This window comes from Hipposideros armiger, unplaced genomic scaffold (genome assembly GCF_001890085.2).
Source record: "Hipposideros armiger isolate ML-2016 unplaced genomic scaffold, ASM189008v1 scaffold_365, whole genome shotgun sequence".
Lineage (NCBI taxonomy): Eukaryota > Metazoa > Chordata > Mammalia > Chiroptera > Hipposideridae > Hipposideros > Hipposideros armiger.
The window spans coordinates 1,671,728-1,687,656 of record NW_017731715.1 but is presented as its reverse complement, the minus strand read 5'-3'; the positions used below and the strand labels follow the sequence as shown (position 1 = coordinate 1,687,656).

Here is a 15,929-nt window from a genome sequence, read left to right as displayed (position 1 = left end):
GAATTTACATCTGCCAACTTATTTCATATTTTACAATTTTTCTGCCTCCTTCTTGTTTCTTTCTCTTTTTACCTACTTGTCAGATACATCCAAGTTTCATCAGATCCTTAAAAGTGATACATTTTATTCTGTTTTTCTAGGAATTACCCCTGAGTAACTTTGACTCAGCCTTAAGTTATTTTCTCCTAATCAATAGCTATGTCTTCACTATTTAACAAAGTAATAGCTGTAGCATACTGTCATCTATCTCTCCTCTCTCTCCTTTTTTTTTTTTTGTAGTTCAAGAGCTGTAGTTAAATATATTTATAGGTATGCCTGTTACCAAATAATTATTCCTACTCACCTATACTTCTTTCTAACTAATGGTATTTCAGTGCTGCCCTGATGTTAATTTACCATCAGTCTCTGGTGCTGCTGCTTTACCACGTGGCACCAAAGGTTATGTTAGTGATCAAGATGTCTGAACTTTATGGCAATGCAATAGATTGTCCCTGATTTACCTCCAGATGCAGGCTTACCCAGGTCACATGTGAAAGATTCAAGATTAATTAGATTGCTGACTCCCATCCCTGGTTGCATTTTTCAAGAAATTCATTTCCCCCAGAAACATCTAGAAACATCTGTGCTCTGTCTCCTAAGAGTTTCTCACAAGCTTTTTTGTTAATTGATGAATGAGACCCTGAAGCCCGTCAATGTTCCTTTTTTTCTTTATTGGCCTCTCTAAAGTTGAATTCAGGAGAAGCAGTGAATAACCTTTTGTTAGTTTGCTATGTTGTACTAAACTGGAAGTTCTCCCCTACCTAATTCAGTCATTTCTACCTTTATTTTTTTTTAAATTAATTCCATCATCCTATTATCCTTAGGAATGCTTGATTTTTTATTCTTATTTCTTAATAAACAATTTATTGTAATACTTTATTGTTTAAACGCAAAACTATGAATCTCTCTCTGATTAGGCCTTTCGCCATATCTTTAATTAGTTTCAATGTGCATTCTTTTTCTTGTCATCATTTTGCAAATAGTCTATATTTTTCATTTGTTTTCATTTTCTCTTTTACTTGAATAATTGAGGAAACATTTTTTAATTTGTAATTTTTAAAAATTAATGTTTTATTGTGGGCAGATAATTGTCTTTACAAGTTTTGATTTTTTTAAGGTAGTGATTTTATTATAGATTAATATGGGTTTTGTGATGAAAGTGATATCGTGTTTTATGCCTTATGTATCCTTAGTCATTTTTCCTATTTACCTAATAAACTGAGTCACACAGTAAAATTACATCTCATTATTACATTTTGTGTCAAACAGCTTTGTTATCTATGTTAATGTTATGTTGAAAGCCCGTAAAGTATGACTTAAAGTTTTCTTTTTTTTTTTTTATCTTTAAGTATCATTTGTCTGTTGTTAACAATATGACTGCGAACTTTTGTTTGTAGTTGCTGGATAAACACTAGTGTATATTGTATGCACCCATTTTTAACATAAACCTAATTACAGCACTTTGTTTTATTGTAAATTTTTTAAATACTATCTTGCAATCTGTATCTTTTAATAAGAAAATTTAGCAATTTAAAATTATCATTATAATTATTCAAGGCCTAATTGATCTCATTTTATATTTTATATTTCTTTTATATTTATTGGTTTTTACTAAGGATGATCTTCAAGTTTTAAAAAACTTCTCTATTTCTATAATTTTCAAAATTAAGAACAAAACCGTACCATTTGAATGTTCCATATAGAAGTTTTTGATATAATCTTGGTTTCTAAGACAAGATTGTTAAAATTTAATTGCCACATTTTAAAAATTTATGTTTTAAGTTAGCTTTATATAATAATAATATGTACAACAAATAGTTACATTCTCAGCTTACCCAGTTTCACCTATTATTCCCTTTGCACCAGAATTTCCTAATTAATTCTTAAGTTCTGGATCTTTCCTTATTTCTCAGAGTATATCTTAGAGTAATTTATTAAGTACCGCATTTGCCGGCGTATAAGACGACTGGGCGTATAAGACGACCCCCTAACATTTCCACTCAAAATACAGAGTTTGTTATATACTCGCCGTATAAGACTACCCCCTCTTCCGCACACCTTCCACACACCAAATAAAAGGTAAAACAATATCAGATTTGATTTGGCCCACTGAAGTGCAAACAAGCGTATTGTATTTCGTGTCACCACATAACCGTTTTGGCGATGTTGAGCCACCATGTCTGCTACATGTTTTTCGAGTTCTGGCCAGTGTGGGGTGCCTCTTCTTAATGCACACTTACCCCTTGGCATACTCTTTAATGCTTTCTCATTTGATTTCCAGTCCCGAACCATCTTTTCTGTTACTCCATATTGTCTTGCAGCAGCACAATTATTATTTTCCTTAGCAAAGTTTATAACTTTCAGTTTAAAATTTGCATCATACTTCTTTCTTTTGGCTGGTGCCATGATAGGGATGATAGGGGTTTGACTGGTTGACATTTTCTATGCTGTACTGTACAATGGTGCAGTATTGTGGTTGGCTGTTGGCTGTATACAAAGCCTGATTTGATTGGTCCCTGCTCCCTGTTTGCCCGCCCTGTCACTATAGTAGTCTGGTCCACCCTTGCATCAGCATCTCCCTGGGACCTCACTAGTGCGCAAGTGCGAGCTCTTCAACATTCTAGCAGGCACCATGATAGCGCAAAATCGCGAATCTTCAATGCATATGTAAAGAAATATACGGTAACCCGAATTTACCACACTCGCAAAATCGCACACAGCCGACCATACACCCAGTATGGTATCGCGATTCGCGATTTTGCGCTATCATACTGGGTGTATGGTCGGCTGTGTGCGATTTTGCGAGTGTGGTAAAATCGCATAACAGCAAAATCGCATAACAGCCGAGCATACACCCAGCAGCGCTGCTGATGCCTGAACGGTATGTGGAATGAAGTGGGCGGGCATCGGGAGGCCACTATGGCACGGGGCAAGCACTATGGGCAGTCTATCTGAAGTGTACCTGGCGTATAAGACGACCCCCCACTTGGAGGCATATTTTTCAGGGCCAAAAAATCGTCTTATACGCCGGCAAATACGGTACTCGTGAAGGATTCAGTTTTCATGAGTTTCCCATAGTGAGAATGGGACATGACATAAGAATGATAATTAGCTGGGTTTAATATTTTGGTCCCCAAACTTCTTTCCTGAAAATGTAGTAGGGCAAGCAAGCTTCATTGTTTTAGGTCAGCATTGCACATTGTAAAGGAAAAGTCGAATGCTAACCTGGCATTGGGACGCTTGTATTATTTTAGCCTGTACTTTAAAAATTTTATCACAATTTCTTGAAGTAGTCCTCCTTTCATTGATTATTTTGTTTTAATCTCCTTTCCTTATTCTATGTTTGCATTTTGTTTTTATTTTAGTTGATGAATAGTTTCAATGTTTTGCTTTTTTGTTTCTTTTTCTAGAAACAATGTTTTTAGTGTTATCTTTTTCATGTTTTATTTTCTATTTTTTCTACGCTGGTGATTGTTCTCAAATATGGCCTCTCATAGCAATGATTCTGTTTTGATTCTGTAGTATTAAATATGCTTTTAACTTCAAATTCATTTATATTCTTTAGCACCTCTAACATGACTTAATTCTCTTATTAAACTTTTCATTTCCTTACTCTCCATCCAGTCCTGATGCTTTTCCCTTTCTCTTCATCTTGGTATTCCATATAGTTGCTTTAAAATATCTTTTTACTTACAGAATACATCATTTTTACAGGTTTACTTATTTAAGTTTTCAAGTTGAGGTTCTCTTTACCTTGAACTGAAGGTATCAGATGCCTTTTTCTCCTTTATTTATCTTGAAATGAGACAAAAACCTGTTTTGTATATGATGTTTGTTGGTAATTATCTACCTTTGTGATTATGAATTCCATTTCATCAGGAGGAAATTACTATGTGTCTGGTTTCCATGCTGGTTGCTATTATCTGGCAGTTTGTAATCTAGTGCAGTTCTCTGTACTCAGGTGAGAGATGTCCAAATCTCACCACTCAGTTCTAAGTTAAAAAAAAAAAAGAAAAGAAAAGATTATTCCCTGCTATCAAAGCCCCTGTTATGTCCACTCCTGTTTGTATTGCCCTATTTTGTGGTCTGCAGCTAAAAGGATGCAGCGGGCACCATTATCAGCCACCTTCACTCTTGCTCTACTCTAGTAGTTGCTTTCTGAATGACTGTGGAATGCTGAGAGAGTTAGAGAACCTGGTTTGGGGCAGTTCCTGGGAAAGACAGTGGCGGTTGGCCAGCTTTCTCACTGGGCAGACTGGTCTCAAGCAATGAGTGGGATGGCCCCCAGCATCTCCCACTCCTTGGAGTGAAGCTTGTACAGGTTTTTCTTCATTCAAGTTCATGACTCTTTCATATTCTAGTAACAGTTGTTTATAGCTTTAATGTCCGTTTGATTGTGAGTGTTCTTTATTTTTTTTAATGTGATTTCATTGGAAATTGAGTGGGAAATAGGAAGAGGCTGAATCAGAAACTGCTGAGCAGGTGCCATGTGAACTGCCCAGTGTTTCCTGCCCACCTCTCCTCCTCGGAAGTCATGGGTATCGGTGCCCGGGAAAAACAGGTGTCCGTGTGCCGTGAGGAAAGCATGGAGTTTAAAAATGACATTATTTTACTTACTTAGATCATAGAGAACCTATGAAAAATAATCTAAAAAATGTATAAATGCATTAAGGTAATACAGTTTTCCTGATGGCACCTTCCATCAACATGGAGAGAAGCTATAAAATGTTACCTACTTAGCAGTAAACAGATATTTATTTAAAAGAAGCTGTAATTACACGCTGTCCCCTACATCCAGCACCTTCATCATTCACCCCTGGGTGATGAGTACTGACTTACAAAGTGACCCGGAGTATCTCACCCTGTGTTACATATGCTGCAATTACTGTTGTCAGTCAGATTAGATTATGACATTCAGTCCGCTGGTGTCAGCTCATTTTACATCAGTGACTCCCTGGGGAAAGCACTTTTGTTAATGTCAAGATATGTACCCTATATAAAGCTAAGAACTATAGCATAGCTTCATGGGAACAGCAGCAAAGTAGAGGACTAACAGCTCCAATTCCTTCTTTTGGGGAGCTTACAATGTCATGGGTAAGACAAACTTCAAATAACCACAAAGCTAATTGTAAAAAATTCTTATTCTAGTGCTGAAACCACTTTCTAAAGTTTTGTGCAAAAATCAGTTATTATTTTGCCCTTGTAAAGTAAGAGCAGAGAATGTGGCTCTTCTCTGATTGTAAAATCTCTACTTCTAGAGCCCTCTTAAAATCTTTAAAATAGCTGCAAAGATAATACTTTTCCCTTTTTAAAGAAAAATGTTTTCCCTGCTTGCTCAGGATAAGTAAAGAGAGTGCCAAAGTTCAATCTTACTATTTATGTTTCTGCATAAGGATGGTTCTATTTCGAGTGGAGTTGTAGTTGGATTATATTGATGCAGTGATATGAGCACCTGTTCTGTGGTCATCCTTTTGAAAGAAATAAAATATACTCACCATGTACACCTGCAGCACATTATATGAGAGCTACTGTTCTCATGTATCGCATGTGTTTATTTGTGCTGTCATCCTGGGGTGGATATCTATGACATTTATGTTAAAGATAACAGAAGAGATGAAACAGATAGATCTCAGTTGAAGTACACTGACTAGCAATTTTTTTAGTATCCTTTCTTTCCAAGTCTTTTCTCCAATCTGAAATTCCCCGAAGCCCAAAAGCTCCAACAGGCCTTTCAGACTCCGTTTCGGTTAACCTCCTTGTTGACCTGCTCTCCCTGTAGTCAGTCAGCATGACCCATCTCGGAGTGAGGTGCGAGCCCTTGGACTTGGAATTTGGCAAGGTTATTGAACATGTGGAAGGAGAGCTGCTCTAGAACATGAAAACCTGACCTTTTACCAACTCTACTTCTCTTGTCAAGTTGCGTCGCCTTTTCCAAAACCAATTTTCTCTTCCAAATGAAGTGGAGGTATCTTAGGCCCGTCCTGCCCACTTTCTCTGGGAGGTAAAGTTGGAAGTATGACAAATAGGCCAAAGCCAAATGTCATCTGACCTGGTTATAGGAATACAAGACTAGTCAGGCCATCGGTGAGCAGGTTCCCCCCGACATTTCTCTCAGGGTTACCTGGGAACTTCTCTCAGGAGGTGGTATTTATTAATCTCCCTGTAGTAAGTAGGTAGATTCCATGTCACGTTCTTGTATTCCCAGTGACTAGCACAGCTCCTGGGTATAGTCTCATTCAGTAAATGCTAGTTGAATAATGAGGGAGCTGTTTCTTCCCGAACTCTGTAAGTAGTAACAGCCGCCGATTGAGCACCACGTTGAATGTGGTGTCGAAATACCCAGAGACTACCAGAGGGGATCCACGGCTTCCAGTCCAAGTGACACTTTCTCACCTGAGAGGTGACAATGATGACCTAGGCCTCAGGGTTTTGGGGAGGTTTAAATGAAAAATGTATCCCAAAGCTGGTTCAGATTAGGTACGTGGTAAAGGGGGGAAGAGGAGTAGGGGGGGTCAGATCCGGGATAATTTCCACTCCACCACCTGCACGTGCTGCGAAGTGGAAGAAGCCATGTAACTTCTGAGCGTGTTTCCATCTGATAAAGGAAATGATAACAAAAGATAAAGGCTCCTACAAACGTAAGAAATTTAGTGTTAGTGGAAAGAATCGCGGACTGAAATGTATAAAACCTAGCTTTGGCACTCGTTAGTTCTGCAACTTAAGCTACTAAAAAACCGTTTTTTTCCTCTATAAAATGAAAGACTTCAGTTAGTCTATTTTTGATGCTTTTCCTGTTAATAGCGACGAATTTGTAGAAATTCTGTTAATGTGCATACAGAATTAAAGCAATCACATATCTGTAATTTTAGGCCTTAGGAGTACTAAGAAAACTTTGCACTAAAACTTCTGTCCATCTGAATCATGTCTGAATTTATACACTTCATTCTCCTTTCCTGTGGCTAAAGAATTTGGCTGTACTTAGGAACACTCCAAGCTTTTCTCAGTGTTCTCACCTCAACACTAATGCATTCAGCTCTCTTATGTTTCCCATTTCAGTGAGATGGGGGTGGGGGGGATAACTGAAGACCAACTTGGCTGTTGCACAGTTTTACCTAGGTTTGTCCCACGCATCAGTGGATTAATCTGGCAGATGCATTCATAGGAATGAAAATGCGGCTTGGGACAAGAATTTCCAGGCTCTGTAACCATGACAACCGTCTCCAGGCTCTTCATTTTACAAATGTCACACCTGTGGTACTTGTAAGAGCCTTGGACTTCGTCCCATCTAGTCCTCTCCTTTTCACATGGGAAACAGGGGCCTAGAGAAGCAACTTCCTCGCAGCCGCAGTGACTGAACAAAGAAAATCCAAAGTCTCAACAAACTTCCTGCTGTATGCTTGGTTACCCTACAGGGAGTTACCACTGAGAAAATAAAACCTGGTGCTTCCCCGCAGTTCCAGTGTTCATCATAAAACCTGCCTTTGGATGTCTTCCTCCTCCTCAGATAGAACCACAGGTGTTCATTTTATTTCAGGTGTGACATTTTACAGCATTTCGCACTTTTAACTGAGAAGTAGAGTTGGGGTAATTGTATTTGAATTCTTCTGATAATCTTTTCTTAATCTTAGTTAACTTTATAGAGGGCTGATGCTATGCTAGCCACTGTGCTACGCTAAAAGCTTTACACGGGCTATCTCATTTAGTCTTCCAATAAGGAATGCTATAACCTATGAGGAACTGCATCTTACAAGTAAACGAAGTGAGGTTAAGTAGTTTTGCAAAGTCGTATGGCTAGTATCTGATAGGCCTGAGATGAATTCAAGCAGTCCAACTTAACTACAGTAAGTCCTCAATGTTCTTCAGTAGGTTCTTGGAACTGTGATGAAACGATGTATAATGAAACCAATTTTACCACAGGCTAATTGATATAAACAAGAGTTCAGTTCGTATGGCATCTCATCATTATAAGGAAACAACGTTGAATGAAATAAACATTTTTCGAGGACCTGCTGACCTCTTCACACTCGGCACATGGTAGAAGGAACAAGGAGTCGGTCTTCTTGTTGGTTACAATCGTAGATACTCCAAAATCGCATAGGCTCATGGATTGGCTGGGTGCCCAAGTGTGTTCATGCAGCAGTACAAGAGCTCCATGGAAAAGAATTGCTTATACACGCGTGCACGCATGCATATACTTTTATCTATATGTAAATAATGTGTCATGTCTAACATCTTCAGTGATTTTTCCATCTTGAGTTTATTAGCTTATGTTGGTGGGATAGATTATCACTAATAATTATTGGAAGAAGAAAGAACGATCTTCACAGCACCTTGCGCATAGCAGCTCTTTGAGAAGTGCCTATTAAATTAATGCTTATTTTCTAAGGAAAAAGGCACTGGATCAGGAACCAGAAGATCCAGGTTCTAAGTCCTGGTTGTAACAGCAGCTCACTGTGAGAACTAGACCAGGTCCATTTCCAGCAAGGAGCCATGGTTTTCCGTGCCTACAATGAGTCCGGAAGTACAAGGATTCGTGATTCTGCAGCTGGGCATTCAAGCGTGGCAGGTTGGATTGCCTGGCATTGTCAGGTCCCGAAAAGATGCATCCAGACTAGGATGCTTCCTCCTCTCTAGCTAGAGACTGTTAGAACGCAGAAGCCCCTCGGAAACGAAAGGGCGAACGGAGCAAGAGCCACATCGGTAAAGCTGCGGGAGTGACTAGATCCTAAAGTGGGAAAGTAACGTAAGTGATGTGAGTGGGGCAGAATCAAACTTAGAACAGTTTCAAGATTACCCCCCCAGGACCGTGAGCAGTAGCAGAGCTGTAGCGGTATGAACCCCAGTGCCTTAAACATAACAAGAGTCCCGAAAGCATGGAGGAGGGAGCATTTTGCAAAAAGCTGGGGGCCCCTCAGGTTCTGGGCTTTTATTCTTTGGCATCTAAGAGTGTGGATTCAACCTGCCCTTGATTCTGACTTTTCTTCATCCTTCCCATACGCCCCCTACTCGCTGGGTAAAAACCATGGAAATGCAGGTTACAAACCAAATAGAGAGCTGAGGTTTCTGAGATGTTTTGATCTCCAAAGGTTCCCCATCTGTCCTTCCACCCGCTGACTCACTAACGTTTTTCTGATAAGAAAACCTTCGACTTACTTGATTACAGTAATATTAGCAGTTTACAGTGCCTCTTGTACAATCCCAAATCCAAAATGGTCTGATTTTTAAAATAATTCTGGGGCAAATTTAGGAGTAAACCTGACCAAAACTGACAGGGTGCTATTTGCAGCCTTTATATACCTCACTTAGTGGGGATAGTCAAATGTTTGGTGGCAGAAATCTTCATGTGTTTGATTACAGACTGCCTCCACAGACCCTGCTGTGGATAGCACTCAATGTATGGAAAATGCACCTTACTACCTTTCTGAAACTGGGAAAATTCTAAATTCCAAAAACATCTGACCCTGAGAATTTCGGAGAAGAGACTGTCAACCCATGAATTGTTTTCTGTAAATGTTGGTGTGTTTGTTTATCCCTTAAGGAAATATATTGTCCTTCCTTTGCAGAGAAAACAAAGCGAGGGGAGGAAAGAAGCAAAACAAACGTGTTCATTTAATAAGCCGTAGGGGAAGCTTTTTGGGGTCAGGGTCCTCAGTAGGAGTAGATATTTGGAGGACATAAATCGAGATCTTTCCCTTTCCTGCAATTAAAAAATAATAATAATAAATAAACAGATTTCACTGGAACTGCATCCTCCCTTCTCCGCCTTTGGAGCAACCTGAGCTTTCAAAAGCTGCTCAGCCTCGTGTGCGTGTGACTCACGGTACCATAGCGCCACCTTCCTTCCAGAGGTGGAATCGAATCTCCACACCGCCACTGGCCGACTTGCCTGCCTCAGCTGTTTAATCCGCAAGACTGCAAGAAAACAATTCCTTGACGCTCAAATCATAAAAGAAGAGCTGAAGAGGGGGAAATAAAATGTGTTTTCTTTTCTTTGGTCTCTGAGCAGTTCAATTCGTAACCTAATCTGATGTTCGGGAGTGTGGGCCATAATCCCTGTGTTTAATTAGTTTGCACCTAGTGAGTCATTTTATGCATTGGACATTTTAATTTACAACCTGCTGCACTGCAGCACTTTTCTAGGCCTTCTGCTATGTAATATGATATTCTTCTTTAAATATATAGATATACTTTCCTAGTTCAGATATTTTTTTTCTTTCTTTTCAATTTTCAGTTGCAAATCAAACATGCAGTTACAGAAGCAGAGATTCAAAAACTGAAGACCAAGGTAAGCACCACTCAGTACATGGTGTTTGAAATTGTATTTTTTAAGCTTTGGATGCTATGAATAAATTCATAGGACTAAACTATTCGTCCCCATGCATTTAAAAGAATACAAATGTGAGATTCATTTCCACTGTTAGATGCACAGACAAACCTACCAGTGAGGGCATTTACCCCTAGGGGGTTAGCACCGCCATACCCGCTTAGTGAAACTAGCACAATACTTTAAAAATACTTATTTACACATATGTGTTTCCCTCTGAGCTTTCCTCAAAAAGTAAATAACTTTAATGTTTCCAACATCCAAATTACGTTTTGACCCCTGATTCCTTAAGCACAAGCAGTATCTCTTTCTCTTTGTTTATCTTATTTTTGATAGATTTAATCATTTATTTTTTTACTTATTCTTTGGAAACAATGTATTTTAACATAGCACATTTATTATTTTTATAGAAAAAATGTCCAATTCCTAATAAATACTATGAAATTTAGTATAATAGATGAATAATTGCTTTTAGGTGCCAGATGCTACTGGGAATTTTTAGTTGTTCACATTATTTAAATTTATGAAAAAAACAGGTTATGGTGAAAGGGTGTATGTATTTTTGGTTTATATACTGGACATGCCAGAAAAAAATGTATACAAGTGGACACTTTGGTCAGCATTGCTCGAGCAGTAGTTCACCGTAATCAGAAGTGTCTGGACGCTGATGGTAACCACTTTGAGCACCTCTTGTAATTGCAGAAGTCAAACGTAACCTCTATTCATCTTTTGTTATCGATATATATTATTACAATTTTAATAGTTTTTTTCCTTTGTTAAAATGTGTATACATTTTTTTGGCACCCTCTGTATAATACAAGATTCAAAAAGGCATTGTTATTTGGTAAATTTTAAGGTATTTGGAAATTCCTAGAATTGTGTCTAGTTTTATCAAATAGGTAATTTTCAGAGATTTAAAAGTATCTTTTCAATTACTTCTAAAACAATATTCTTTATTGTTTTTATGCTCTTTTAAAAATGAAGACATAATTCCTCCCCCACCACTAACGCCCTGTTTTCCTGTTCACATTGAAGACTTGTTTTGCTTTTTCCATGTGTTTTAAATGGAGATGAATTAGCAAGGCTATTTTGGTTAAATGGTATTCCCAGCTAATAACTCTGTAGCTCTTTAGTCAAAACATGTCTATACATCATTCATGGTGTCAGGCAAGCTCTGTGAATAATAATTTTTAAATTAGTAGTGGTTGGTAAATAAACAACTTGAGTACAAAACATTGCTTTAAAAAGATGCAGTAAAAACACAGTCCTGTTTTAAATTGCTATTGTTTCTTGGTGTGGAATGGAAAAATCAAAGACTTTTAAAAATTGTTGGTTACAATCAGGGAAAAAAGTTCCCATTTGATGTAAACGCTTTAACAAAGCTTATGTTTTAGACTACAAACATTTAATTTAGAAAATCCTATAAATTAATATTTTATATTTTTCTCATTGTATTGGCGTGTAATATCCATAGGTTAACTTACTTTACTATGACTCTATATCCATATTGATAATAGAATTCCTAATTTTGAAATGTTTTTGACTACTTTTTTACTTTTTAACCACCTTTGACAATGTATTTAGTTTAAAATAGATATAAAACCACATATATAGATTTCATTTGCAGAACCCTGTATGGTTTTGGAATGTCTTAGAGTTTGAACACTGATAGCTGATAATGACTCTGCACCCCTTTGAACCATGAAAGAGGCGTGTGAAAGAGATGAAGCACTCGCTTAAAGATCAGGCAATTACAGTGCGTAAATGGCCTTTGACCCCTCACCTGAAGGCTCAGCCTTGAGTTTCTGTAGAAATGAGGGGGTTGGACTAGTACACTGTCTATTCCTAAGAGCTTCTGGAAGCCGAAACCACAGGAAGCTAGCTGCCTTTCTGTCTCATTGGAGGGATTTCAATTAACTCAGCAAGAATTTATATGTTTACTTATGCACTGTCTTTTATACTTTTATGCAGGTTGGGATTTTTAAGGCTCAAATATTGCCGGTAAAATAAGGAGCTACAGATTATGTTCATGTGAATTGAAATTAAGGATGTAATAATTTCATCAAAAGGGCTAAAAAGAAAGTAAAATAACTAACATGTATCAGGTTATTATGCCCAAGGAGCTATTCTAAGCACGCTGATGTTGGAGAACTTCAGTTACTTGCCCAAGGTTTAAAAGCCAATGGTGGCCGAGCTGGGATTCAAATTTGCACTGAATGACTCCAGATGACCCCTGTTAACCCTTAGGTCCCACTGTGCTTCTGTCCCTGTCTCCTTCCCAACTTACCTCCTCCCACCTGTAGTTTTTTTTTTTTTTTACCATAAATAAATAAATAACCTCTAAAAGAAAACATGTCGAAATACATTGGCTAGAATCAGTCAAACTCTAAAATGTTTTCTGCTGCTCACAGAATTTCAGACTACACAGTGTGATGGAAAGATCATGGGAGGTGGACTCACACCCGTGTTTTATCATTTGTCACATGGGTGACCTTGGACAAAGCATTTCACTTTTCAAGGCTTCCAATTTATAATCTATGAAATGATGAAAATAACACTCGCTCTTCTTATCTCAAGGTGTTTGGTGATTGGGTATATGTAAATTGAATGTAATCTAAAGCATGCTATAAAAATACAACAGATTTTGTTACAGAGGTACCCAGATTATCTTTCCCTTGACATTTTATTTATCCAGCTGCAAGCAGCAGAAAATGAGAAAGTGCGGTGGGAACTAGAAAAAACTCAACTCCAACAGAATATAGAAGAGAATAAGGAAAGAATGCTGAAGCTGGAGAGCTACTGGATTGAGGCGCAGACATTGTGCCACACCGTGAACGAACACCTCAAAGAGACTCAAAGCCAATATCAGGCCTTGGAAAAGAAATACAACAAGGCAAAGAAACTGATCAAGGATTTTCAACAAAAGTAAGCAGCTTCTAATGACTAAAGAATAGTTGTGTGGGTTGAGAGAAGGTTTGTGTCCAATAATTCTGTAATCTCTAATGAAATAGAAAAGATGACCTCAGAAGTATCCCTCTAAGAAGCACAGTTAAAGCAAAACTAGACGTTAAGTTTTGGAAATCGCTTCTACCGTTTTTCCCATAGGAGATTATATTTTGTTTGTTTTACCTTTTTTTTTTTTTTTGGCAACCAGTGATCTCATGAAATGTTTTTGATAGTTAACCAGTAGCAGTAACTGTGAAAACATTTGACTATCTATCCTTTATGAAACACCTCGGTGATTCAGAAGCAAGAGGGCCAGCTGAAGTCAAGCAGAATGACTACTTGGACACGGTACATGCAGAGCAGCAATTAGGGCCTTGCTGGGGCTGTTTCTGTCTCTACTCTTAGAATCAGTAACTGCAGAATTTTCCCACTACAGAGAGTATAAATATTGACTAGCAAGACCCCCTGCCCTGCCACTTCACTGCAGCAAGAGGCCATCACTGCACTCTGCTCTTGAATTTCAACAGCTCTTTCTGAGCCAGTGCTGCTCTGCCTCCGTCTGTTGGATCTTAGTCTAATTTCAGGGATACTGACCAGGGAGACTTTTACTGGATTTTTTTCACCAGTTACTTCTGGCTAGCTAAAACAATAAAAAGTAATGCCGGTATCACTTCTGGTCTTCCATGCCAAGCCCCAGAAGCTAAGCATATATGCAAGATGATAACCCTGTTATTTCCTCCCGTGGAAATAATATTTGTAATATTTAAAAGAGATTGCTATAAAAAGTTTATTATTAGAAAGGGGGAAATTGTTCTTTGTGAATGTGAATTCAATACATTGCTATTTTAATTCTTCTTGCCAAAAATATTATATCTAACTCAATTTCGTGTAATAATTTTATGATGTTTTGCTAAATTTGCATATTATATTCCAGGCTCTCAAAATACAGATATTTCTCCTTCTCCCCATATTATGCTCAGGTGTGTAAGTGACAGCTCCCCCTCAGTTTTTCTGGCCCACCCAAGCCCCTTTCGACTGTCATTCATAGGAAGCAATCTTATTGTAATTATGTCTTTCAAACTCTTACCATCCAGTTCCGTCAGTTTACTAGGTATATTACTTTGTAAATGTGGAATTATACCTACCTCACATGTAATTATCTCCACTAAATTACCCAAGGTGAGTCATTTGTTCATTAGCTCCTATCTAAATATTTATGGGTACTCTGGAATCAGGAGCTACAGGTGAAAATCATAGTAAGCAGAATCAAAGCATTTTTCTTTGTGATGCATTGAAATGTTTTATTTGCTTTCATTATTATATACCTTTTCTCTAACTGCGATTGAGCTTTAGTTATTTAAATTGCTGTCCAATTATTTATCTGTGCAGTTTATTGCTTCTGATAAGAACTTTCACATTTTCTCATTTGTTGAGTGTTTCATGCAATCCGATCTATTATTTTCTTCTTAAGAGAACTTGATTTCATCAAAAGACAGGAAGCAGAAAGAAAGAAAATAGAAGAGTTGGAAAAAGCTCATCTTGTGGAGGTTCAGGGCCTCCAAGTCCGGGTGAGTTATGTGCTCAAAGCCACTGAATAATAGGATAGTTTTGCCTAGTGCTCAGAGAGGAGTGCTGGTTTAGAGTTTTGTACATGAATTTTTTTTCTTCTTAGATTAGAGATTTGGAAGCTGAGGTGTTCAGATTACTGAAGCAAAATGGGACTCAAGTTAATAATAACAACAACATCTTTGAGAGAAGAACATCTCTTGGTGAAGTCTCTAAAGGAGATACCATGGAGAACTTGGATGTCAAGCAGACATGTTGTCAAGATGGCCTAAGTCAAGGTTTGTTTAACCTAAACACAAAGATTGTTTTTAATGACTGTAAAATGTGGCCTTATGCTCTTCTTTTTCATACCCAGAGATTTAAAGGTTGAAAAAGCCTTCCTGCTGTGGGAAAGAAGGAAAGGCTTACCACAATAGGAATTTATCATTTAGCACTTATCTTATCAAAAGTAAATGCTTTGATGTAAAGAAATAACAAAATTCCAACTTAATACAAGCCAGATATTTTAAAACCATCATAATATTGATAGACTTAATAAAATTCCTTAAAGTGATAATTCATCCTGTCTAGAGTAAGCTACACTACTTAGGTATTAATGCATAAGGCTTAAGTTTCTTAAATCACTAAAGATCTTTTTCATAGCATCAGAAGGCTGATTGCCTACTTCTAGCCCTTGGAATTCATTGAGTTAAGAAGTTTTGTACTTTTCCCTTGGTGTCCTATATACAGAGAGTGCCAAAAAACAGTATACACATTTTAAGAAAGGAGAAAACTGTATTAAAACTGTAATACTCAATATATACTGATAACAAAAGATGAATACAAGACATTTGTATACATTTTTTTGACACCCTGATATATATATATATTTCTCATTCTTCCCAGTCAAAAACCAAATCGGACCAAAACACTGGAAACATTTTTACACAAATGGTTGTCTTCTTTCATACACCAACCATAAATAAATCACTGATTTTCTCAAACACACATACACCCATACATAAATTGTGTGTATATGAATGTGAATGAGTGGTTTAATATCTGTAGTATATTT

At 37.5% G+C, this 15,929-nt stretch overlaps 1 protein-coding gene across 1 annotated transcript in view; it reads left to right on the top strand.

The window, feature by feature from the left end:
- LOC109393134 (neurabin-1-like) overlaps positions 1–15,929 on the top strand; it is a 134,143-nt gene that overhangs the window by 68,391 nt on the left and 49,823 nt on the right. Inside the window, exons 8-11 of the mRNA XM_019662074.1 lie at positions 10,271–10,324; positions 13,059–13,288; positions 14,781–14,877; positions 14,982–15,153. Coding sequence (XP_019517619.1) covers positions 10,271–10,324; positions 13,059–13,288; positions 14,781–14,877; positions 14,982–15,153 — 553 coding nt within the window. The remainder of the gene's footprint in view (positions 1–10,270; positions 10,325–13,058; positions 13,289–14,780; positions 14,878–14,981; positions 15,154–15,929) is intronic.